Here is a 27,999-nt window from a genome sequence, read left to right on the forward strand (position 1 = left end):
AAAAAAAGAGTGGGAGAGCAATAACGACAGGGGATTCTATCATATGGGGAACAGATAGATGTGTCTGTGGCCCCAGGCGCGACACCAGGATATGTTGCCTCCCTGGTGCTAGGTCAAGGATGCAGGACATTCTGAAGTGGGAGGGTGAACAGCCACAGGTTGTGGTCTATATCGGTACCAATGACACAAGTAAATGACACAATGACACCAGGTCCTGAAAGCAGAATACAGGGAGCTACGAAATAAATTAAAAAGCAGGACCTCAAAGGTAGTAATCTCAGGATTACTCCCAGTGCCACGTGCTAGCGAGATCAGGAACAGCAGAATACACCAAATGAATGCATAGCTGGAGAAATGGTGTAGGAGGGAGGGATTTATATTCCTGGGCACTGGGACCAATTTTGGGGAAGATAGGACTTGTACAAGCTGGACGAGTTACACCCCAGCAGGACTGGGACCAATATTCTCGCAGGCGTATTTGTTCGTGCTGAGGGGAGGGTTTAAACTAGAGTGTCGGGATGGGAACATGAGCGGGGAGACACAAGAGAAGGAAACTAAGATAGGGATGAAAGACAGAAAAGCAAAAAGCAAAAGTGGAAGGCAGAGGAAACAAGGGTTAGCAGCAAATAGGGCCATAGTACAAAAAAAATATGAAAATGTTAAAAGACAAGTCTAAAGGCACTGTATATGAATGCACGGAGCATTCGCAATGACATAGACGATTTAACAGCTCAAACAGATGTAAACAGGTATGATATGATTGTGATTATGGAAACATGGCTGCAGGGTGACCAAGGCTGGGAACTGAATATCCAAGGGTACTTGGTATTTAGGATGGATAAGCAAAAAAGAAAAGGTGGTGGCATGGCATTATTAGTTACGGATGAAATCAGTGCGATAGTGAGAGAGGATATTGGCTCAGAGAATCTAGATGTAGAATCAGTCTGGGTGGCGTTAAGAAGCAACAAGGGATGGAAAACGTTAGTGGGAGTTGTCTATAGGCATCCAAACAGTAGTGATAAGGTAGGGGGTGGTATGAAACAGGGAATTAGAGATGCATGTAACAAGGGTGTTACAGTTACCATGGGTGACTTTAATCTACATATAAACTGGGAAAACCAAATTAGCAATAATAGTGATGGATGAATTCCTAGAGTGTGTACGAGGTGGTTTTTTTAGACCAATATGTCGAGGAACTAACAGGAGAACAAGCTATCCTAGACTTGGTATTGTGCAATGAGGGGTTAATTAATAAAAAACAAAAATAAAAATACCTGGAAAAACCCAGCAAGTCTGACAGCATCTGCGGAGAGGAACACAGTTAATGTTTCGATTCCGTATGACTCTTCAACAGAACTAAGGAAAAATAGAAAAGAGGTGAAATATAAGCTGGTTTAAGGAGGGGCGGGACAAGTAGAGCTTAGTTCTGTTGAAGAGTCTTACGGACTCGAAACGTTAACTGTGTTCCTCTCCGCAGATGCTGTCAGACCTGCTGAGTTTTTCCAGGTATTTTTATTTTTGTTTTGGATTTCCAGCATCCGCAGTTTTTTGCTTTTATCTTAGGGGTTAATTAATAATCTTGTTGTGCGGTGTCCTTTAGGAACAATGACCATAGCATGATAGAATTCTTCATTAGGATGGAAAGTGAAGTAGTCCGATCTGGAAGTAGGGTCCTAAATCTAAACAAAGGAAACCACAAAGGTATGAGGCATGAGTTGGTTAAGATAGATTGGGGAACATTATTAAAATGCATGATGCTGGATAGGCAGTGGCTAATATTTAAGGAATGAATGTATGCATTGTAATAGTTATACATTCCTTTCTGGTGCAAAAACACAACAGGAAAAGCAGCCAAACCAGGGCTAACAAAAGAAATTAAGGATAGTATCAGATCCAAAGAGGAGTCATATAAAGTTGCTAGAAAAAGTAGCAAGCCTGAGGATGGGGAGCAGTTTAGAATTCAGCAAAGGAGGACCAAGAGATTGATTAAGAGAGGAAAAATAGAGTATGAGGGTAAACTTGCAAGGAACATAAAAGCGGACTGTAAAAGCTTCTGCAAGCATGTAAAAAGAAAAAGATTAGTGAGGACAAATGTAGGTCCATTACAGTCTGAAATGGGAGAATTTATAATATAGCACAAGGGAACGGCAGAGCAATTAAACAATTATTTTAGTTCTGTCTTCATGGAAAAAGATACAAATAACTTCCCAGAAATACTAAGGAACCAAGGGTCTAGTGAGGAGGAGGAATTGAAGGAAATTAGTATTACTAAAACAATAGTGCTGGAGACACTAATGGGACTGAAAGCCGATAAATCCCCAGGGCCCGATAATCTACATCCCAAGGTACTAAAGGAGGTGGACATGGAAACAGTTGATGCATTGATTGCAATCTTCCAAAATTCTGTAGATTTTGGAACAGTCCCAGCAGTTTGGAGGGTGGCAAATGTAACCCCACTATTTAAAAAAGCAGGGAGGGAGAAAACAGGGAATTACAGATTGGTTAGCCTAACATCAGTAGTAGGGAAAATACTAGAGTCTTTTTTAACCAATGTGATAATAGGACGCTTAGAAAATATCAACAAATTAGACAAAGTCAACATGGGTTTATGAAAGAGAAAGTTTTTTGAAGACGTAACTAGCAGAATAGATAAGGAAAAACCACTGGATGCAGTGTTTTTGGATTTTCAGAAAGCTTTCGATAAGAGGTTAATGTGCTAAAGTAAAGCATATTGGATTGGGAGTAATATATTGGCATGGATTGAGAATTGGTTAACAGACAGGAAGCAGAGAGTAGGAATAAATAGGTATTTTTCGGGGGGGCAGGCGGTGACTTGTGGGATACTGCAGGGATCAGAGCTTGGGCCCCAGCTATTAAGAATATATATCAATGATTTGGATGAGGGAACTAAATGTAATATTTCCAAGTTTGCTGACGACACAAAACTTGGTGGGAATGTGAGCGGTGAGGGGGATGTTAAGAGGCTTCAAGGCAATTTAGACAATTGAGAGAGTGGGCAAATACATGGCAGATGAGATTTAACATGAAGAAGTGTGAAGTTATCCACTTCAGTAGGAAAAACAGAATTGAAGAGTATTATTTATATGGTGATAGATTGGGAAATGTTGATGTGCAAATGTTGATGTCATTGTACACCAATCACTGAAAGCAAGCATACAGGTGCAGCAAGCAGTTAAGAAAGCAAATGGCCTTCATTGCGGGAAGGGTTGAGTATAGGAGCAAGGATGTCTTACTGCAGCTGTACAGGGCCTTGGTAAGACCACACCTGGAGTATTTGTGCAGCTTTGGTCTCCCTACCTAAGAAAGGATATACATGCCATTGAGGGACTGCAGCCAAGGTTCACCAGACTGATTCCTGGAGTTTAGAAGAATGAGAGGGGGTCTCATTAAACGTATTAAATTCTAACAGGGATGGAAAGACTGGATGCAGGGATGATGTTTTTTCTTGCTGGGGTGTCTAGAACAAGGGGTCACAGATTCAGGATACAGGGTAGGCCATTTAGGACTGAGATGAGGAGAAGCTTCTTCACTCAGAGGGTGGTGAACCAATGGAATTCTCTACCACAGAAGGTTGTGGAGGCCAAGTCACTGAATATATTTAAGAAGGAAATATATAGAATTCTGGACTCTAAAGGCGTTAAGGCGTATGGGCAGAGTGCGGGGTTATGGCATAGAGATAGGGGATCAGCCATGATCATATTGAATGAGGGAGCAGACTGCAAGGGCCGAATGACCTACTCCTGCTTCTACTGTCTATGTTTCTACCCAGCAGTGTGGAAAATTGCCCAGGTATGTCCTGTACGCAAAAAGCAGGACAAATTCAACCCGGCCAAACACTGCTCCATCAGTCTACTCTCGATCGCCAGTAAAGTAATGGAAGGGGTCATCAACAGTGCTATCAAGCAGCACTTTTGCTTCGCACAACCTGCTCACTGATGCTCAATTTGGGTTCCGCCAGGATTACTCAGCTCCTGACCTTATTACAACCTTGGTTCAAACATGGAAAAATGAGCTGAACTCCAGAGGTGAGGTGACAGTGACTGCCCTTGACATCAATGCAGCATTTGACCGAGTGTGGCATCAAGGAGCCCTGGCAAAACTGGAGTCAATGGGAATCAGGGGGAAAACTTTCCACTGGTTGGAGTCATAACTAGCAAAGGAAGATGGTTGTGGTTGTTGGAGGTCAGTCATCTCAGTTGCAGGACATCACTGCAGAAGTTCCTCAGGAACCTAGGTCCAATCATCTTCAGCTGCTTCATCAATGATCTTCCTTTAATCATAAGGTCAGTAGTGAGGATGTTCACTGATGATTGCTGGAGTTGGAGTGTTGGAAGCAGTTCAGAGAAGGTTTGCCAGACTAATACTTGGATTAGGTGGGTTGTTTTATGAGGAAAGGTTGGACAGACTAGGCTTGTTTAGAAGATTAAGAGGCGACTTGATTGAAACATATAAGACCCTGAGGGCTCTTAGGAGGGGATGTTTCCTCTTGTGGGAGAATCCAGAAATAGAGGAGGTGAGGGGGGGGGTCACTGTTTGAAAATAAGGGGTCACCCATTTAAAACAGAGATGAGGTGAACTTTTTTCACTCAGAGGGTCATGAGTCTTTGGAACTCTCTTCCTAAAAAGATGGTGGAAGCAGAGTCTTTGAATATTTTTAAGGCAGAGGTGGATAGATTCTTGGTAAGCAAGGGGGTGATAAGTGTTCAGAGGTAGGTGGGATGCAGATTTCAGGTTACTATCAGATCAGCCATGATCTTATTAAATGGCGGAGCAGGCTCAAGGGGCTGAATGTCCAATTCATGTGCCTTGTTCATATGTTCAGCACCATTTATGGCTCCTCAGGTACTGAAGCAGCCCATGTCCAAATGCAGCAAGACCTGGACAATATCTAGGCTTGGGCTGACAAGTGGCAAACAACATTCATGCCACACAAGTGCCAGGCAATGACCATCTCCAACAAGAAAGAAGTTAACCATCGCCCCTTGGCATTGACATTGACACCAAAGGCATTATCATCGCTGAATCCCCAGTATCAACATCCTGGAGGTTACCATTGACCAGAAACTGAACTGGATTAGCCATATAAATACTGTTGCAACAAGAGCAGGTCAGAGGCTAGGAATCGTGCGATGAGTAACTCACCTCCTGACTCCCCAAAGCCTGTCCACCATCTACAAGGCACAAGTCAGGAATGTGATGGAATACTCCCCACTTGCCTGGATGACAGCAGCTCCTACAACACTCAAGAAGTCGGACATCATCCAAGACGAAGCAGCCTGCTTGATTGGCACCACATCCACAAACATTCACCCTCTTCACCACCGACGCACAGTGGCAGTAGTGTGTACCATCTATAAGATGCACTGCAGGAATTCACCAAGTCTCCTTAGACAGCACCTTCTAAACCGACGAACACTACCATCTAGAAGCACAAGGGCAGCAGATGGATGGGAACACCACCACCTGTAATTTCCCCATCAAATCACTCACCATCCTGACTTGGAAATATATCACCGTTCCTTCACTGTCGCTGGATCAAAATCCTGGAACTCCCTCTCTAACAGCACTGTGGGTATACCTACACCACATAGGCTGCAGTGGTTCAAGAAGGCAGCTCACCACCACCTTCTCAAGGGCAATTAGGGATGGGCAATAAATGCTGGCCTAGACAGCGATGCCCACATCCCATGAACGAATAAAAAAGAAGTTCTAGAACCAACAAGTGGGCATTGCATATTGGATTTAATAATGAGTAATGAGCCAGATTCAGTGGTACCTGAAGATTTATCTAACGGCAATCAGAATATGATCTAATTCAACACCATGTTTGAAAAGGAGAAACACAAACAATTGCTAAGATTTTAGCAAAATACTACGGATGCTGGAAATCTGAAACAAAAACAGAAAGTGCTGGAAAAACTCAGGTCTAATAGCATCTGTGGAGAAAAAAAAGAACAGAGTTAACATTTCGAGTCTGTATCAAACTCGAAATATTAACTCTTTTTCTCTCTCCACAGACGCTATTAGACCTGCTGAGTTTTTCCAGCATTTTCTGTTTTTATTGTGACTAAGATTTTAGATTTAGGTAAAGGCTGACTTTAACAGGACGCGACAGAGACTGTCCACAGTAAACTAGATCAGTCTGATAGTGGATAAAATCACAGAAGATCAGTGGGAGGAGTTTAAAATTTAATCTAACATGATAAGGAATCAGTTTATACCCTTAAGAAGCAAGAGCTCTACTGGCCAAAACAATTCTATGGATGACTAAAGTGTGAAAAAAAACTAACAGAGAAAAGACACAAAAAGTTTTTAAAAGCATATACCATAACAAATGGGAAAGATACAAAAAACAGCAAAAGGTGACAAAACAGATACTAAGAGTTACAAAAATGGAGTATGAAAATAAACTTGTAAAGGATATTAAGATCAACACAAAACATTTTTACGAGTGGCATGCTGCCTTCAGGCTAGAGACGGGGCAGGGTCTGTATACTGATGAGCAGGAGTCAAATATAAACACAAAATGACTGAAGCTAATTCATCAATTCAAAACAAAATTAATAACACAAAATATAAACTACTATATTCTTATATAGGTCACCTGTAAATGGATGTTTAACTTACCTCTTCGTTTTGACTGGTCATGATATAGGAAACGCAGAGATTTGCAAGGACAATGGCACTCACATTCAAGATCTGGAAACAAAGTAAAAAGAGTATGAGCATTTGTCTACATAAAAGTAAAACTACATTAAAAATGTGAAGGGGGTAAATTACACATACCACGTGGATCTCAAAATCAAGGCAAGCAAAGTGACAATTATAGTGTACACAGTATTCACACGTTCAATGGCATGGGCAATTAAAGCACTTTAAGCAGTACAATCCAATTTAAATATGTGTAAGCATATCAGCATACTCTTGTGCAAAGATGAGATATATGTAAACTGTTACAATGTCACAAATTATTTTACGATACAAGTTCAAAACTATTTTCATAGCCAATTCTACTATGCATAAGTAAGGTTAATGAAGTGAATTCTAACAGTATCAGTTTAGTCGAGGGCAGCATGTTATTTTATTAGCCAAAGTATCTACCCACACACGAGAGAGCGTAAACTTTCTGCCACCAGCTTCAGAATATATCAAAAGTTAACTTGATTAAAGGGGAAAAATAACTTTTCTTAATTGACATAGTAGCAGGATATGGAGTGTTATTTTAATTTCTGTTATTGATCTTGTGTGAAAACAGGGGCAGATTGTCACACATCCATGGTTCATGGATACTCATATCAAATATATCCTAATAAGGTAATTAAATGCCCTTTATCTTAAGTATTTCCAATGAACTATGTTAGCAAGCTTGCAGGATTTCCAAAATGAATTTCACTATAGGTGAGTGTGAAGTGTAACATTTAGGTAGGAACAATAAGGAGGCCCAATATGGCTTTGATTGAATCCAAATGGAGTAAGGGAGCAAACAGATCTAGAGGTACAGTTAACAAATCATTAAAAGTAGTGACAGAAGTTAATAAAGCCACATTTCTAGAGGTATAGTATTGAAAAGGAGAGAATTTGGGTTAAACTTGTATAGAACCTTGGTTAGACCACACTTGGAAATACAATACATTTTGGGCTCCATAATACAGAAAGGATACTGTGGTAAGAGTTGAGGCAAGTCTGAGTGTAGATGTTAATATATCACGGTTCAAGGGTCAAAAAAGGTTAAGATGGATGATGTTAGAACTGAAAAGAAATCAGGCTAACAGGCTGGGGTTTTTTACTCTAGAAATGAGAAACCGGAGTGGCCGAAGACAGGTCTTTAAAATAATGAAGGGGTTTGATAGACATGGAGAAGATGTTTTCAATTGAGGGGGAGACCAAAGCTAAGGCCATAAATATAAAACATTCACCAATAAATACAATAGGGAATTCAGAAGAAACATCCTTAGTTAAAGAGTGGTAAGACTGTGAAACCTGGTAACACGTGGAATAGTTGAGGCAAATAGAATTTAAGGAGAAACCCTATGAGCATATTAGGGAGAGAGAAAGAGGAGGCTATTCTGATAGGGATAGTGGAAGAGGGATGGAAGGAAACTCATGTGGGCTATAAATGCTGGCACAGACCAGTTGAACCAAATAGCCTGTTTGTGCGCTACAGATTCCACATAATTCCATAGGAACAATATTGAAAATACTGTGGATATTGCCTTGTTATTTAACTTTCTATGGATTGTGTTTCATCATAGTCTGGCAATTTTCTGCACTTTAAAATTGGAACATGCAAATGTTTACAAATGATTATTGAGGCAAAAACTTTAAAAGAGAATTTAGTAAGTACTTGAAATAAATGTAACATTAAGGGTTTCACTGAGCAGTTGGATAGCATCCTGTGGGGGGTGGGTGAACAACCAGCAGCCGTGGTCCACATTGGTATAAACGACATAGGCAGAAAGAGAGATGAGGTCCTGCAGGCAGAATTTAGGGAGCTAGGTAGGAAATTAGCAAGCAGGACCTCAAAAGTAGTAAACTCCAGATTACTCCCAGCATATATGCAAGTGAATATAGAAATAGGAGGATTAAGCAGATGAATATGTGGCTGGAAAGATGGTGCAGGAGGTGGGGCTTTAGATGCCTGGCACATTGGGACAGGCTCTGAGGGAGATGGGACCTGTACAGACCGGATGGGTTGCACCTAAATAGAGCCAGGACTGAGTTTTGCTCGTACTATTGGGGAAGGCTAAACCAACTCAGCAAGGGTGTGGGAATCAGGAGATAGTATCAGAGAGGAATACCAAGGTGCACAGAATACTGGGAGAGATAGATAGCTCTAGAGTAGGGAATAATAAGTTCAGAATAAAGGAGAAAGAAATAAGGTCTAATCAGGGTTACTGAGCAAGTATGTGAATGTTCAGAGTGTGGTTAATAAGATTGGTGAGTTATAGACGCAGATTGCCATGTGCAAACATGATGATATGGCTATAACAGGGACCTGGCTCAAAGAAGGGCATGTCTGGGGTGTTAAATATCCCTGGATACAAGATGTTCAGGAAAGATAGGAAAGGAAGAAGGTGGGGAAGGGTGGCAACATTGATTAAGGAGAACATTGCAGTGCTGGAGAAAGAGGATGTTCCAGAGGGGTCATGGCAGAGTCCATTTGGCTAAAGCTAAGGAACAAAAAAGGTGCAATTTTGGCCACCAACTAGTGGGAAGGATGCAGGGTAACAAACTTACAAGGAAATTACAGATAGATGCAAAAATTATAGAGTAATTATAATGGGGACTTTAATTACCTGAATATAGACTGGGATAGTACTAATGTAGAGGGCAGAGAGGGTAAGAGTTCCAAGAGTGTGATCAAGAAAATTTCCGACAGCAGTATGTTTCCAGTCCAACGAATCCTGAAGAAGGGTCATACGGACTCGAAACGTTAATTCTGTCTTTCTCTACACGGATGCTGTCAGATCTGCTGAGCTTTTCCAGCAATTTTTGTTTTTGTTTCAGATTTCCAGTATCCAGTGTTTTGCTTTTACCAATGAGAAGAGGGTCTGCTAGACCTGGTTCTAGGGAATGAGATAGGCCAGGTGGATCAAGTGTCAGTAGGAGAACATTTAGGAGACAGTGATCATTGTATCATAAGATTTAGGCTGACTATGGAAAGGGACAAAGAACAATCCAGAGTAAGAATAATTAACTGGGGGGAAGACAACTTCAATGGGGTAAGAACAAATGTGAGCCAAATAAATTGGAGTCAAAGTTGACGGACAAAAGGGTAACTGAACAATGGGCTACCTTCAAAGAAGAGATCGTTCAGGCACAGTCAAGGTTTATTCCCTTGGAAGGGAAAGGTAGGGCAGACAAATCCTGAGCTCCCTGGATGACAAAAGAGATAGACATTAAGATAAAGAAGGAAAAGTGTGGTTATGACAGGTGTCAGGTAGAAAATACAATTGAGAACTAGGCTGAATATAGAAGGTTCAGAGGGGAGGTGGAAAAGCAAATGAGAGAAGCAAAGAGGGAGTATGAAAAGAACATACGAAAAGGAACAGGAGTAGGCCATTCAGCCCCTCGAGCCTGCTCTGCCATTTAATAAGATCATGGCTGATCTGATAGTAGCTTGAAATCTGCATCCCACCTACGACCGATAACCTATTACCCCCTTGCTTACCAAGAATCTATCCACCTCTGCCTTAAAAATATTCAAAGACTCTGCCTTCATCACCTTTTCAGGAAGAGAGTTCCAAAGACTCATGATCCTCTGAGTGAAAAAATTTCACCTCATCTCTGTTTTAACTGGACAACCCCTTATTTTTAAACAGTGACCCCTAGTTCCAGATTCTTCCACAAGAGGAAACATCCTTCCACATCTACCCTGTCAAGACCCCTCAGGATCTTATATGTTTCAATCAAGTCACCTCTTACTCTTCTAAACTCCAGCGGATACAAACCTAGTCTGTCTAACCTTTCCTCATAGGAAACCCACCCAATCCAGGTATAAGTCTAGTAAACCTTCTCTGAACTGCTTCCAATGCATTTACATCCTTCCTTAAATAAGGTGACCAATACTGTACACAGTGCTCCAGATGTGGTCTCACTAGTGCCCTGTACAACTGAAGCATAACCTCCCTACATTTGTAATCAATTCCCCTCGCAATAAATAACATTCTATTAGCTTTCCTAATTACTTGTTGTTCTTGCATACTAGCCTTTTGCAACTCATGCACTAGGACACCTAGATCCCTCTGCACCTCAGAGCTCTGCAATCTCTCACCATTTAGATCATGTGCTTCTCTTATGCCTCCTTATGTCCTCTTCACAACTTACTTTCTTACCTCTCTTTGTGCCATCAGCAAATTTGGCAACCATCCCTTCATCCAAGTCATTTATATAAATTGTAAACATTTGAGGTCCCAGCACTGATCCCTGTGGCACATTGCTCGTTACATCTTGCCAACCTGAAAAAAGCCCATTTATGCCTACTCTCTGCTTCCTGTTAGCTAGTCAATCTTCTATCCATGCCAATATATTACCCCCTATACCACGAGCTTTTATTTTCCACAATAATCATTGATGTGGCACTTTATCAAATGCCTTCTGGAAATCTAAGTACTGTACATCCACGGGTTCCCTTTTATCCACAGCACATGCTACTCAAAGAACTCCAATAAGTTGGTTAAACACGATTTCCCTTTCATAAGGCCAAAAAAAAAAGACTGGCAGCCAACATAAAAAGGAATCCCATAGTCTTCTACAGGCTTAGAAATAGTAAAAGGATGGTAAAAGGTGGAGTGGGACCGATTAGGAACCAAAAATGTGATTTACACATAGAGGTAGAGGCCATGGCTGAGGTACTAAGTGAATACTTTGCATCTGTCTTTACCAAGAAAGAAGATGAAACCCAAGCCATGGTGAAAGAGGAGGTAATTCATGGGTTTAAATTGAAAAGGAGGTGGTTTTGGTAGGCTTATCTGCCAGGACGAGATAAGATACAAGCAGGGAGGCTGAGGGAAGTGAGAGCGGAATTTGCAGAGACACTGGCCATAATTTTCCAGTATTCCTTAAACTCGGAGGTGGTGCCAGAGGATTGGAGAATTGCAAATGTTATACTTGTTCAAAAAAGGGTCTAAAGGTAAGCCCAGCAACTGCAGGCCAATCAACTTAGCTTTGGTTTTGGGGCAACTTCTAGAAACAATAATTTGTGATAAAATAAATGGTCACATGGACAAATTTGTGTTAATTAAAGAAAACCAGTAAGGATTTCTTAAGGGAAAATCTTGTTTAACTAACTTGCTGGAGTTTTTGAAGAGGTAACAGAGGGGATTGATGAAGGCAATGCTGTTGATGTGGTGTACATAAACTTTCAAAAGCCATCTCATAAAGTGCAACACAACAGACTTGTGAGCAAAGTTAGAGCAACATGAACACAAAATTGACTGCATTATTGGAAACGAGAGTTAATGGTTGCTTTTCAGGTTGGAGGAAGGTTTGTAGTGGAGTTCCCCAGGGGTCATTGTTGAGACCCTTGCTTTTCCTGATGTATATTAATGATCTAGACCTTGGTGTACAGGGCTCACTTTCAAAATTTTAAGATGATACAAAACTTGGAAACATTGTGAACAGTGAGGGGGATAACATAGAACTTCAGAAAGACATAGACAAATTGGTGGAATGGGCAGACAGCTGGCTGTTGAAGTTCAATGCAGATTCATTTTGGTAGGAAGAACATGGAGTGACGATATAAAATAGAGGCTACAATTCTAAACGGGGTGTGGGAGCAGAAGGGCCTGGGTATACAAGCGCATAAGTCAATGAAGGTGGCAGGACAGGTTGAGAGAGTGGTTAATAAAGCATAGAAGCAATAGAAGCATAAATCATATGAAGCAAGGCCTGGACAATATCCAGGCTTGGGCTAAGTGGCAAGTAACACTCACATCACAGGTGCCAGGCAATGACCATCTCCAGCAAGAGAGAATCTCACCATCGCCCCTTGACATTCAATGGCATTACCATCACTGAATCCCCCACTATCAACATCCTGGGGGGTTACCATTGACCAGAAAATGAACTGCACTAGCCATATAAATACTGTGGCTACAATAGCAGGTCAGAGGCTAGGAATCCTGTAGAGAGTAACCCACCTCCTGACTCCCCAAACCCTGTCCACCATCAACAAAGCACAACTCAGGAGCGTGGTGTAATGCTCTCCACTTGCCTGGATGAGTGCAGCTCAACAACACTCAAGAAGCTCGACACCATCCAGGACAAAGCAGCCCGCTTGATTGGCACCACATCCATCACCTTCAAGGTTGATTCCCTTTGCCGCCGACACACAGTGGCAGCAGTGTGTACCATGTACAAGATGCACTGCAGCAACATATCAAGCCTCCTTCAACAGCACCTTCCAAACCCATGACCTCCACCACTTAGAAGGACAAATGCATGGGAACACGACACCTAGAAGTTCCCCTCCAAGCCACACACTATACTGACTTGGAACTACATTGCTGTCCCTTCACTGTCGCTGGGTCAAAATCCTGGAACTCCCTCCCTAACAGCACTGTGGGTGTACCTACACCACAGGGACTGCAATGGTTCAAGTAAGCTGCTCACCACCTTCTCAAAAGCAATAAATGCTGGCCTAGCCAGTGATGTCCACGTCCTCTGAATGAATAAAAAAGTATCCTACGCTTTATTAATATGGCATAGAATGCAAGAGCAAGGATGTTATGTTGCACTTGTATGACATTAGTTCAGCCTCACCAGGAGTACTGCGAGCAATTTTGGCTGCTGCAGTTTAGGAAGGATGTGAAGACATTGGAGAGAGTGCAGAAAAGATTAATGAGAATGGTTCAAGGGATGAGGAATATCAGTTATGAAGACAGATTGGAGAAGTTAGGACTGTTTCTTTGGAGAAGAGAAGGCTGAGAAGAAATTTGATAGAGGTATTCAAAATCATGAGGGGTCTGGACAGAATATAGAGAGAAACTGTTCCCACTCATGAATTAATCAAGAATGAGGGCAACTCTTTCTCTGGTACATCAATGATTGCTTTGGTGCCGCTTCATGCTCTCGTCTGGATCTGGAAAAATTTATTAATTTTGCTTCCAATTTCCACCCCTCCATCATTTTCAAGTGGTCCATCACTGATACTTCCCTTCACTTCCTTGACTTCTCAGTCTCAATTTCTGGTGATAGACTGTCCACCAATATTCATTACAAGCCTACCGACTCCCACAGCTACCTTGACTACAGCTCCTCACACCCCGCTTCCTGTAAGGACACCATCCCATTCTCTCATTTCCTTCAACTCCGTCGCATCTGTTCTTATGATTCCACTTTCAAAAACAGTTCCTCTGACATGTCTTCCTTCTTCCTTAACCAAGGTTTTTCACCCACAGTGGTTGACAGGGCCCTCAACCGTGCCTGGCCCATCTCCCACGCATCCGCCCTCACACCTTCCTCTCCCTCCTAGAACCATGATAGGGTCCCCTCGTCCTCACTTATCATCCCATCAGCCTCCGCATTCAAAGGATCATCCTCCACCATTTCCGTCAACTCCAGCATGATGCCTCCACCAAACACATCTTCCTTTCACCCCCCCGGCGGCATTTCGCAGGGATCGTTCCCTCCGGGACACCCTGGTCCACTCCTCCATCACCCCCTACACCTCAACCCCATCCCACGGCACCTTCCCATGCAACTGCAGAAGTGCAACACCTGCCCCTTTACTTGCCCCCTCCTCACTGTCCAAGAGCCCAAACACTCCTTTCAAGTGAAGCAGCATTTCACTTGCACTTCCCTCAATTTAGTCTACTGCATTCGCTGCTCCCAATGCGGTTTCCTCTACATTGGAGAGACCAAACGCTGACTGGGTGACCGCTTTGTGGAACACCTTTGGCCTGTCCGCAAGCATGACCCAGACCTCCCTGTTGCTTGCCATTTCAATACACCACCCTGCTCTCATGCCCACATGTCCGTCCTTGTCCTGCTGCAACGTTCCAGTGAAGCTCAATGAAAACTGGAGGAACAGCACCTCATCTTCCGATTAGGCACTTTACAGCCTTCTGGACTTAATATTGAGTTCAACAACTTCAGATCATGAACTCTCTCCTCCATCCCCGCCCCCTTTCCGATCCCCCCTTTTCCAATAATTTATATATATATTTTTCTTTTCCCACCCATTTCCATTATTTTTAAAAGTATTTCCATCCATTGTTTTATCTCTACCTTTTAGCCTATTTCGATTCCCCTCCACCCCACCCCCACTAGGGCTATCTGTCCCTTGCTCATCCTGCTTTCTACCCTTAATGTCCCCATTAGCACATTTCTTAGCTAATATCACCACCGTCAACACCTCTTTGTCCTTTTGTCTATGACATCTTTTGGCAATCTCCACCCATCACTGGCCCTCTATCCAGCTCTACCTGTCCCACCCCCTCTTAAACCAGCTTATATTTCACCTCTTTTCTATTTTTCCTTAGTTCTGATGAAGAGTCATTCAGACTCGAAATGTTAACTGTATCCCTCGCCGCAGATGCTGTCAGACCTGCTGAGTTTTTCCAGGTATTTTTGTTTTTGTTCACAGATTTAAAGTAATTGTTGAAAGTAGCAAAAGTGATGTCAGAAAAAACTTTTTCCCGCAGTGAAAGGTTAAAATCTGGAATGCATTGCCTGGTGGTGTGGCAGAGGCAGATTCAATCGAAGAATTCAAAATGGAATTAGCCTATTATCTGAAAAGGAAGAATTTGCAGGGTTATGGAGAAGGCGGGAAAATGGCACTAAGTGAATTGCTTATTTGGAGAGTAAGTGCAGACACGATGGTCGAAAGTCGTCCTTCTGCGCTGCATCAATTCTGTGTGTATAAAAGGAAATGCAGGAAAGTGGGATTAGGTTAGATAGCTCCTATTGAGGAGTCAGCAATGGCGTAATGATAATGAGTTGAATGGCCTCTTTCACCACTGTGGCTTATTTGATTCTATCTGGAGGTTGCAAACTGAATATTATAAACAGTTTGATCAAACAAAGAAAGCACAAGTATCAGAGTAAGCACCGGATTTTAGGATAACAAACTTTAAAAAAAATACAGTATTTGGAACGTACTCTAAATGATCTCCAACTAAAATATTACGCTTAAATACTATTTCCTACAGCTGAATTGGAATGAAAATTTTTAAAAACTGCATTCAATGCATTACAACTGTTGACAGTAGCTTGCAACTGATCTGCACAGAGAACATTTCACTGTCCCATAAAGACTAAACAATAAAAGATTAGCACTTGACTGTTACTGTAAACTGATAGTTTAACCATTTGAAGTAGTGCTTTCAGTTGTGTATTAAATACAATGAAGCTTTAAAATGCTTTAACTAGTTTATTGTGCATAACATAAAGGTTGAAAAAGAATGATCAATCTATGAATAAAGGATAAAAACAGAATTACCTGGAAAAACTCAGCAAGTCTGGCAGCATCGGCGGAGAAGAAATCAGTCAACGTTTCGAGCCCTCATGGCCCTTCAGCAGAACTGAAGCATAGTTTCAACAAGGGAGAAATATAAATTGGTTTAAGGTGGGTGGGGGGGAAGAGACACATTGAGGGTGTGGTGTGAGCAGATAATCAAAAGATGTCAGAGACAAAAGGGTCAAAGAGGTGTTGAAGGTGGTGGTCTTTGTCTGAGAAAAGTGCTAATTAAGAATGCAAGACAGGATATTCAAAGTACAGCTCTAGTGGGGGTGGGGTGGAAAGACTAAAGGTTTTAGTTTTAGATTTAAAAATAATGGAAATAGGTGGGGAAAGAAGAATCTATATAAATTATTGAAAAAAAGGCGGGTGGGGGGGGAAAAGAAACGGGGTGGGGCTGGGGGGAGGGGAGTTTAAGATCTAAAGTTGTTGAATTCAATATTCAGCCCAGTTCTGCTGAAGGGCCATGAGGGCTCGAAACGTTGACTGATTTCTTCTCCGCCGATGCTGCCAGACTTGCTGAGTTTTTCCAGGTAATTCTGTTTTTATTTTGTTTTGGATTTCCAGCATCCGCAGTAGCTTTTAGCTTTTTGTTTTTATCTATGAATAAAGGATGTTATGTCAGTCAGTTATGGTCTTTGATAATCTTAGAGATTTAACTGCGCGGTCAACCTGTGGGTAATAAACAGGCACCCACCATTTAAAATGGGGCCTGAAAACTATTACATCGATTTTGTTCTCTTACGGATGGCTTTGCCTTTTACGCTGCAGGTAACAAAAATTTTGCTTACACGGTCACAAGATTGATTCACATGGGGAAGGCCATTCTTAGCTCATCTGTTCAGAAGGGCCCTACATCCCCCATTGTAAATGATTCTTTTGCTGCCATTATCACATGCAGAAATCCAGTCCATGGGAGAGAAATTTGCCTGGTAATGGCCCACAGTGGTTTTATGCAGTCAGGAAGAACACTCCTGCTCCCTCTAGCCTGAGAACTGAAGAAATGTTGTGGGTGTTTTTTGAGGAGCTACCAGTGGTCCTTTCAGGTCTGCTGATTAGACTGCTCAAGACATAATCCACCTAGGTGCAACTTGTACAGTCAAGGAGGAGCGAGAGGAGAACGGGAAACGTGGCAAGCTTAATTAGACGGAAGCTGAAATTTTGCTTTCCTGAAGGTGAGTTCAAATTTAGATATTAATTCAGTGGCATGTTTGTGGCGAGTCAGGTCTCACGCTGTGGGTTCCGACTTGTAATACATTTGCATGTCATGGATACTCATTGTATTAAAACATTTTGTGATTACATCCTACCTTCATGATAAAGTCAGCAGTGCACAAGAATCTCATGGCACTCGATTCACATTCATTTAAAGGTGGCATGCAACAGTTGGCTTTGTGCAGTTGTGTCTGGGGTCAGCAGTTTTCCTTGTTGAATCCTGCGACACAAGGCAGGGAAGCAGGAGAATTGGCAGCTTACATGGAAGCTTTGGACCAGCAAGAGTGAGTCAGTGGTGAGGAGGGTGAGCAGGGTTGGGGTACGGATGACAGAGGGTAGGGTCGACTCATGGAGGAGTGAAGTGGGAAGGGCCTGGCATCCTGGATTTGGTGGGGGGGTGATGGAAACAGTCAGTGAAGGTAAGAAAATGAGGGGCCTAAAGTCTGGTGTCAGTACTGCCCACATGTGGGTCCATCTCAGGGTGTTGGCTGGTGGAGTCCTTACAGGGCTTTGTGTTCATCTGCAACATTTCAGTTATCCCCATAAAGAGATCTTGGACAACGTGCTTTACAAGGCATAGAAAGAAGGGCCAGCTGAACCTGCAAGTTCAGCCATGTCCCACACACTGGACACTAACATTCAATAAAGAGCGAATGCAAAACACAACATTGGTTTTCCATAATCAAGAAATGTCCCCAACTCTCCGGGAACTATCAATGTATGTCAATCATGACAATGTAAAGTGAAATATTTACAAGTGAAATTTAAATATGAAAAACACCTGTGCCACCTTTATGCTCGCAATAAGTCTTACGTTAATGGCAATGGGGTTGGGAAGGAATGTTGTGGCCACGATGAAGAGCCTCTATATTTGTCCAGGAGGCTCTTATATAGCCTGCCTATACCTGCTGCATTGTCAGCTTACAGCAGGTTTCGCCAATGAAAAGCTTGCCCAGCGGAATCACACGTGTCTCCCGTACATGCCACTGACACTTTAAATTTTATTTGGAATTGCATGGGAAAACCAACGAAAAGCAAGAGAGCAGAAATGGTGCCCACTTCCTGATCCACTGTGGGGAATGGCACATCACGTTTAAGATTCCACCCCAAGTTCTACTCGTTTTTACCTGAATTTTACACTGGGGCCCTAAACCAGTGTCGGACCCCGATTTGCACAGTAAAGCAGCCATATGCCTCTTTCAGGCAAGTGAGCTCCTCATGCATCAACAGGCCCACCTAAATATATCTAAGGTTTCAAGGGGGGGGGGTACCACCTCTCAATTCTCAACTTCTGCCTGCTGTTTATTTTAGGCCCTAAACAGAAGAGCCCGAGCTGAATTTCTCCCTCCCTGTTGATTATATTTTTGAGGGTAATTCTGATTTTGGATCATAATGTCAAACAAGTTAATTACTCATTTTCTGATTTTAATTTCTATTGACTTCCCAGATATTCCTCACATCAGCCCTAAATTTGACTTTCACAAGTTTTACAACTTGTAACCTTTGTCTTACTTCCACAGTACAGCTTATATGTTGCAGACATCTTTTGAACAACATTTCTACAATGTTTAATTAGCTCTACGTCACCTCTTAGTTGCCTCATATCTTCAGTTTCTCAACATAACTTAGTCGCCTGATGCTAAAGATCAGTCTCCTCACTCAGTCTCAGCAGAGAATGACAATTTAGCTTAAAACTATGATATAATGCATAATCAATATTTTACTGAAAGAAATTATCTGTGCAACACAAGTTGTACTACCCATTACTGTTAATTAAGTGTTCAAGAGACTACCCTTAATCAATTCACCTAACTCATTGTTATCACAATTTAAACTTTGACATCTCTGGTCCTCAGCAGTTACCAAAATAGATCTCTCTGCCAGCTTTAAAATAATTCTATAAAATAAAAAAATCATTTTGCAGAAATATAGTAAGTCTTTTTACAATAAAAATTGATTTGATATTATGAATTCAATATAGAAGTCTTGACATAGTTTTGAGATAGGAAATTATAATTTTAACTGTTATACAATAACGACACAGAACCATAACACTAAACAACACTTCTCACATTTAGATCATTCCCCGTTAAATCAGGTCATTTGTTAAAAAAAATCTTATCCATTGCCAAGTCTTTACTGAGAGTTCTTTCTTGCAGGGAGATCTTTGGATGCTACCCTGGCCCAACTACATTAAACACAGGGGAAAGGTGATGTTACACTGGCCCAACCACAGCTGACAGAGGTGAGAAATGATGTTACATTGGCCCAGCTATCGTAGACACAGGTAAGAGGTTCCCAGGTACTTTGTTTATCTTGTTAAGCAATCCTTTTAATAACTTTACTTCATCCAAATGGTAGTTGGTATACAAAGCAGAAATCAGTACATTATTCTCTTCATTTATTAATGTTAATGGTAACTCACAGAACTACATCTACCATCAGTCCAATGTAGCTGTTACTTAATAACATATTTTAATTTTGGCACAGTTTGAAAAAATCTGATTAGAATGGACTCTAGATTACCTGCAATTTTGCCATGTTCAAGTACAAATCCTGATGGAATATAGATGCAATATTTTAAGAACAATCTCCCTTAAATGTAAATTTTACAAAATATGATTACTTTTACAATTTAAAGAAACATTAATAATTTCTCTTTTGGAACAATGTATTACAATAATTTTATCTTCTTGAGCAATCCTTTTAATAACTTTACTTCCAATCTTCATGTACTTTAATAGTGGATGAACTTTTTCTAATGAATCTAGTGTATGAGTTAACAGCTTTGCAAAGCTATTATAACTGACTATGTCACAATGGGTGACATATACATGTGCAGGAAATCTCTTGGTATTAACGGACTCAGATGCCAAGCATCATCTATATGATAGTTGGTATACAAGGCCTTCAAGTTTGCCATTTCTGGAAAGATGTACAAGTCATAGAGTCATTATGGCACAGAAGGAGGCCATTCAGCCTATTGAGTCCATGTTGATTTCTGTAGATCAATCCAATCAGTCCCATTTCCCCGCTCTATCCTTGTAGCCCTGAAAGTTTGTTCCCCTTAAGTGCCCATCCAATTTCATTTTAAAATCATTCATTGTCTCTGCTTCCACCACCCTGGTAGGCAGCGAGTCCAAGGTCATTATCACTCGCTGCGTAAAAAAACTCTCCCCTACTTCTCTTGCTCAAGACCTTAAAACCTGTGTCATTGGTCCTTATACCATCAGCTAATGGGGGACAGATGTTGTCTACCTTAGCTATGCCTCTCATCATCTTATACACCTCTATCAAATTTCCTCTAAATTTCCTTTGCTCCATCAAGAGCAATCAATAATAAATAGAAAGCAAGCTAATTAATACAAAACACAAGGGGCAGAATTTTACGGCCCCGTTTCGGCGGGAACGGGGCCATAAAATGCAGCGAGACATTCTAAACCCCATTCGCTTCGGTGGGAACGTAAAATCCTGCTGTCGTAAAATTTCGCCCAAGGACACTAGGTTTTAGAAAAAATGAGTGACCTGGTTAAGAGGTGGAAGAAGAAATTGATACACAGAATTGTACATCAACGATTGCATATTTTTTAAAAGGAAATTGCAAAGTTACAGAATAAATATATACTATTAAAAAGAACTACTTCGTTTCAGAACACCACAGAAATGAAAAGAGGTTAAAACAAACTAGGACTGGTGAAGATGCCATGAGGCCTATAGATATGATAAAATTTAAGAAAGAATACAAGAAAATAAGGGAAGATTAAGGGATAGGGATAGGAAAGCAATAAGGGAATACAAAGGGAGATTTTAAAAAGAATAGTGTTTTCCAAACATATTAGTAAAAGGAGAATTGTCAAATGTGAAGTGGGATCTAAAAGGAGATGGTAGTGAGTTAATAGAGGAGGAGTGGAAATTAGCAGGAACATGTAATTACTTTGTTTCAGTGTTTACAAAAGAGAATGTTGGGGAGGAGATAAATCCTGAACTGTCTAAACAATATGTGAGATCTTATATTAAATCAAAAGGAATATGTTAGCTTTGTTAATTAAGTTGAAGGAGGACAATGTGTCAGGACCTGAGGGGATACGTAAAATCATAGAACCTTACAGCACAGGAGACCATTCAGCCCATCATGCCTGTGCTGGGTCTTTGAAAGAGTATTCTTCCTGTTATTGCCTATAACTTTGCAATTTTCTTCCCTTCAAATTCTACTCCTTTGCAAGTTACCAGCAGATCTGCTTCCCTTTCAGGCAGTCCATTCCAGGTTGTTTAAACTCTCTGTATAAAAAGAAATTCTCCTCACCTCACCTCTGGATCTTTTATCAAATACTGTGAATGTGTTCTAACGTTACTGACCCTTCAGCCAGTGGCAATAACTTCCCTTTATTGTACCAAAATCCTTCCTGATTCTGAACGCCTCCATTGATGTTAAACTTCTCTGCTCTAAAACCAGCTATCACAGCTTCTCCAACCTTTCCACATAATGGAAGTCCCTCATCTTTGGTGCCATTTCAGTAAATCTCTTCTGCACAATCTGTAAGGTGTTTCTATAGTTTGATGCCCAGAATCTGTGGATGCTGAGAGAAATGGGAGATTAGGAGTTGGGGGTGGGGTGCGGAGGGGGGTGGAATAGCACAGACCCTAAAAATGATACTTCAGGGTTCTACAGACAGTGGCTGTGCACTGGAAAACTGAAGAGTAGTTAATGCAATACCTGTTTTCAAAAAAGGGGCACAGAGCCAACCCAGGTAATTACAGGCTCATTAGTTTAACGTACGTGGTCAGGAAAAAATTGTAACTTTATTTAAAAATTAAATTCCTAAATATTTGGGTAAAAAGAAAATAATTAGAGCAAGCAACATGGCTTCATATTACAGGAAAGATATTGAGACAGTAAGAACTGCAAACATTTTAATTAAAATGAATCCACTACTAGACTGAAAGAGATTTAATGGTCCTAACCTACTACTTTCTTTGGGAATAATTTGTTTGTTATTTAAAAACATACAGGAAAACTAAAAAAAAATCTAAAAATATTTTAATTGTGAAGCTGTTTTGACAAGTGGAATTGAAAATTTTTATAGAAAATTAATCTTTTCTTAAAATACAATTTAGAATTTTTAAAATCCAAATTACACATTACAAGCTGCTAAACAGGCTTGCATAATACTTAATTATTCCTTAAATGGGCTAATTCTATGACTTGAAATGTGGAAAACTCAATGAACTTTAGGGAATTTATCTGACATTCATCAGTCTTGATGACTTTGTAGAATGTCATGTATTCTGTATAAAAAATCTGCTACTTGAAAAATGGGCAGCCCTATGTTGTCTGTGACCTAAATCAGAGGTGAACTATCAGAGATATCACATTTGCCAATTCAGTGCCTGTATATATTATGTGCCCAATAAAACTGGCACATGGAGTGTTCTAACTTAATAGACAGACAAAATCACCAAATGAAAATATTACAGTGATAATCAATTTTCTGTCACTTTAAGTTCTTAGGTTTGTTGCTCAGTGAGGAAATATTTATCATTGCTTCAGCACAGAATCTGTTGAATTTAGGGTCAGGCATACAGGGAGCACTTCCAAAAAACTAACAACTTTACAGAAAAGAGTAGCTAGTGATCAGTTGATTTGACACCACTGAAGTCTCACACTCGCCTTTACTAAGTTATTCTTTTCAAATTAAAAAGAAACTAAAAGATTTTGGGTATGGCTCCAAGATAGCAAAAAAGCTCAGGTTAAGAGCACAGATTTGACCACCTATTGGAAAATGCATATCAAAATATGGATATACAGTATCCCACAAATGTTTGGCTATGAATAATAATTCTAAATTCTGGTTGAATAAATATTCATTGCTCATTATCAAAATAATCAAGCTTTCATTTATAGTAGTTTGATCGCCATTAGGTTGGAAATAACAAGTGTTAAATAAAATCATCAGGGACACAAAATTAGTTAAAAGTGATAATTCACTATGGTTTTAAAACAAAATTGCATGCAAATGTTGGTGTCTTACATTGTCGTAATGCTTTTTCACAATTGGTTCATAGAAGCCTATTGCCTCTTTATACTTGTTCTCTTGCATAAAGAGAACATGGGCAACATTCAATTTCCAAACATCATGCTCATTGCAGAACTCCACTGACTTTCGGAAGATCTTCTCAACCATTTGGTAGTTTTCCAAGTTCCAGTAGATTCTGGCCTGAGCCATAAGCACTGGAATATACCTGACAAAATCAGAATGAAAGAACATAAGAAATAGTAGGAGGAGTAGCTAAGCCCGCTCAGTCATTTAATAAGCTCGTGCCTGCTCCCCATGTCCCATGATCCCCTGAGGCACCAAAAATCTTAAATATACTCAACGATGGATTATCCAAAACCCTCTTGGTAGAAATTCCAAAGATTCACAACTCTCTGAGCTACATTTCACCTCAGTCCTAAAAGGCCTACTCCTTCTCTTGAGACTATGTCCCTTAGTTTTAGACTCTCCAGCCTGGGAAACAGTCGCAGCATCTACCCTATGAAGCTCTCTCAAAATCTTATATCTTTCAATGAGATCACCCTTCATTTTTAGAAACTCTCGAGAGTATTGGCTAATTCTACACAATCTCTGATTGGGCAGCTTGGCTGATGGTAAATGCTGAGCTGCCCAAATCCCAACTTGAAACAGCTGCCAAAATGGCTTTTGAAATTTCTACATTATGAGGAGAGGTTTGGAATCAGGGAATTATGTCACCATGATGATTTTATGGAGAAATAAACGTTTATTAAAAATAGCAAAAAAACCCAAAAGTAAGCTTAAACAGAAGAATGGCTTCACACAATAACAGTATTTTAAAACAGTTCCACAAGATCTTAACTTAACTACCCTCAGAGCTAACCTCCCCCTTTTCTGTTCAGCAGCTATCCTTCTAGATTTTAAAATCTGTAGAATTCCTGTAGTTTTTAACCACACAGTGCCTTTTCCTTTGGGGTGTCCTCTGAGGCTGACAGCAACTGGTTCTCCTGGTCTGGCCTTGTTCACACTGTCTTCTGGGAGTTCTGACCAGCTACCCTGCTGTCTTCTGGGAGATCTAAGCAACTATCCCCCTAGGCTTCAGTATTTCCTTAAATGCGTACCTTCCCTTTGATCTCTAATTTCTTAACCAATCTCTTCAGAAATGCTTTTTTCCCAGAATTGATTAAACTTGTTTCTTTACCCTAGCTCTTAGACTTATAAAAAAACCTACCCTATCTTTACCTTACTTACACCTTTCCCAACCTGCATATATCCCCCTTTGAACTAAAATAACACAATTCAAAACTACTCCTGATATTGCTTTATGGAAAACTCTGATTGAAGTTCCTCTTGGTTCATTAACATATCAAAACCACTTGTTACTGTTGGTTTTAGACTCGTGCAGTCGCTCTGGATCTTACTCCAATTATTATATTTACACCCCCAGCAGCCTGTCTTCCAGTACATAAGAAATATGACAGTGATATTACCAGACGGAAAATATTACAGTGTCTTGTTTTTTTTGACACTCTCCTCAGAAGACAGCCCTCTTATCCTAGGAACCAATCTTGTGATCTTTGGTTTCGCCTGCTCTAAAGCAAGTATGGAAGCCAAAACTACACAGTCCTCAAGCCGTAGGGTAAAATTGTTCCAGATTTGCACAAAGTGTGGGAGTGGGCAAGAAAAAGGACATCTTACCGGCCGGCCACAATGGTGGCTTTTCGCGCCATATCGGCCCATTCCTGCTGTGTCTTGCCTCATTAATTATGCATTCACGGGGAACACATCGGATTGCTGGGGCCAGGCTCGGATTTGCCCATCACGTTGCGAACTCAGTGATTCCTCGCTCCAGATGCCACACTTAAAGCGCACCAAAGCGCAAGCCTACTTCATGTCTTTAGGCCCAGGACTGCGCCAGGTGACAGATGGCCCCGAAAGCAGACGGCAGTCGCCAAATTTAGTGACGCCTTTCTGAGGTGCCTGCTGGACGCAGTGGAAAACCCCTTTGATATCCTCCACACCCCTCTGGCCACAGTTGGTTCACTAGAGTCACCAATCCAGCCTGGGAGGCAGTGGCAGCAGCGGTCAGTGCCACCGGAGCACTGAGGTCAGCCATCCTGTGAGGAAGAGGATGAATGATCTCATTTCTCCGGCTGGGTAAGTCAACTGCCTCATCACTCTCAACTCACACACTCACAAACCCATCATGCAGCCACAGGGATCTCACATCTCAAGGGACAACACCACTAACTCTCACATACCCTCACAACTCCATCAGGCTCATATCCAGTAGAGCTCGCGTCCTCATCCTGTTCATGGCTTTGCTCACCACACAAACATTCCGTGCAGTCCGGCTTACACTCTTTCCATCTGTTTTCATGCAGGAGAAGCCTGCTCACATCAGCAGGGAGAGGTCCTAGGCCGGGGAGCTGGGGTGGCCCACATTAGGCCCCTCACACACTTTGAGGAGCGTACCATTGTGCTGACCACTGAGTACACGGACTGTGCCGGCAGTGACAGTGAGGTCGGCGGTGAACACCCTAGTGAGGATCCTGCACCACATCATCCCTCTCTCAACGCAAATGTGAGTGCTCTCTCTCCTGCTTTTGACTCTGCTACCTTGCACTAATCATCCCTACTTCGGTTCACAGGGAGCTCTGCCAAGCAATCGACACCCTCAGCCAGCCAGTCCCTCAGCTCCATTCACATCCTCACCACCGGGCAAGTGGACACCTTCTCCATTGAAGAGCTGGAAATAAGCAGCCTGGAAGACCCGTCACAGCGCTTACCCACACCCTCCACCAGCGTTGAGACACACACCTCGGTGGGACCTAGATTTAGAAAAAAGGCACAAGTTCATAATCTAGTGGTCACCGCACAGACAAGTGTCCACAGCAGGAAGAGGCAGGTTCAGCCGAGCTCCCCGGCACTCGGAGGATGCTGGGAAGAGGCATCTGTGAGGTCCAAGTCAGATGACGAGCCTCTGGATTCGGCCTTCCAACTTACTGTGGAGAGTCAGCAGAAGGTGTGGAAACATCACACAGAGCTGTTGGAAGCTCTCAACAGAGTGGCACGCGAGTCGGAGGAGTGCTTCTGTCTGCTGGCTGATGAAGTGGTGTCCACATGTGCGTGTATGGAGGTCTCCATGGGAAATATAACAGATGTCATGGAGAGCCTGGTCCTGCAGAACGCAGAGTTGCACGCAAATCTGCACTCCATCGTGCGAGCCATGGATAAGTTACTGGAGTGGCAACATGAAGGGGAAATGGGGCACCTTGACGTCCCTCCAGGTGCTCCTTCCCCTCAAGGAGTCAGGCCCGGGCCCTTGGGCACCCGAAGGGAGGAGGAGCAGCAGCAGGACACCCCTGGGTCATCCACTCAGGAATCGCAGAGGCTGTCAAGTCCCCTTTGCCTGGGACCCCCTCAACCTCATCCCCTATCATCACAGGGGGAGCAACTGGCCCACAGAGGACAACCAAAGCAAGCCGGGTCCCTCAAGGCCCCGGCTTTCCAGAGGACACACGCCGACATCATAAGAGGCATCAAAGCCAACCATTGCACAGGCTGTCTCCACCCCTCCTGCAGATGTCAGGGTAGCACCTAGATGGAGTGGTAGGCCGAGAAAAGTTAAGAATTTCTGATCACAAGTGAACACATTTTGTCACTTTATATTCTGAAAATATATTCACTTTCACTGAATAATGTGTAATGGTGTCTTTCAGCTAAATTTACAGGCATCGCGAATCCTCCCCCTGTATCCCCCCACCACTAGCAGTTCAGCTGCACCCAGCCAGATCGCAAGTAATTTTGGAAGGAGAAGTATCTGTGTGGCAGGGCCTTGCGGGGCCTCGTGCAAGCACTCTCCCATGCACACGGAAGCTTCCTCCATCACACTCATCTCAATGTCCTGAGCATTGTGAATGCTGGAAGCTGGGGTTCACTTTCAGTTGTCCATCTGAGCTGACCTGCATCTCTGCCCACCCACTGTTAGCATCCCATGCAACACCTGTGCCCATCCAATGCGAGGCTCCAAACACTTTCGATTTGAGAAAAATGGTAGTTGTCACATAGTGCTCAGCTCCCCTCCCCCAGTTATCCATGTCCTTTCCCACATCACAGTTGACCCCCCCTGGCATCACCTTCCACCTCCCCACCATCACCTACCAACCAGAACCCATTTCTTTCCAGGATGTCCAGGTGAATGTGCACATTCCCTATCTTCCTGAGAAAACCAACCCCCATCCATATCAACCTCCCTGACCTCCTCCTTCCCGCTCCCAGGGTCTGTGTCTGCCTCCGAGTCTTCAGCAACCGCCCTGTCCGTCCCTTCTACAGACATTCTAGGTGATGCCGGTGGGGGTCAACAGCGATGTGGGAAAGGACATGGATAACTGGGGGAGGGGAGCTGAGAACAATGTGACAACTACCATTTGATAAGGGAGCTTAAGGTGAAGGAACCCTTAGGAGGAAGTGACCATAATATGATAGAATTCACCCTGCAATTTGAGAGGAAAAAGCTGGAATCAGATGTAACGGTATTACAGTTGAATAAAGGCAACTACAGAGGCATGAGGAATGAGCTGGCCAGAATTGACTGGGAGATGAGCCTAGCAAGAAAGACAGTGGAACAGCAATGGCAGGAGTTTCTGGGAGTAATTTGGGAGACACAGCAAAAATTCATACCGAGGAAGAAGAAGCATACTAAAGGGAGGACGAGGCAACCATGGCTGACAAGGGAAGTCAGGGACAGCATAAAAGCTAAAGAGAAAGCATACAATGCGGCGAAGAGCA

At 42.1% G+C, this 27,999-nt stretch overlaps 1 protein-coding gene across 1 annotated transcript in view; it reads right to left on the reverse strand.

Moving 5' to 3' along the window:
* Window positions 1-27,999, reverse strand: part of ift70 (intraflagellar transport 70) — a 228,878-nt gene that overhangs the window by 43,998 nt on the left and 156,881 nt on the right. The window contains exons 14-16 of the mRNA XM_078558310.1: window positions 23,227-23,437; window positions 19,724-19,753; window positions 6,649-6,720 (exon numbers count right to left, since the gene is read on the reverse strand). Of these exons, the coding sequence (XP_078414436.1) occupies window positions 6,649-6,720; window positions 19,724-19,753; window positions 23,227-23,437 (313 nt within the window). The remainder of the gene's footprint in view (window positions 1-6,648; window positions 6,721-19,723; window positions 19,754-23,226; window positions 23,438-27,999) is intronic.

Source organism: Cetorhinus maximus, chromosome 15 (genome assembly GCF_964194155.1).
Source record: "Cetorhinus maximus chromosome 15, sCetMax3.hap1.1, whole genome shotgun sequence".
NCBI classification, from domain to species: Eukaryota; Metazoa; Chordata; class Chondrichthyes; order Lamniformes; family Cetorhinidae; genus Cetorhinus; species Cetorhinus maximus.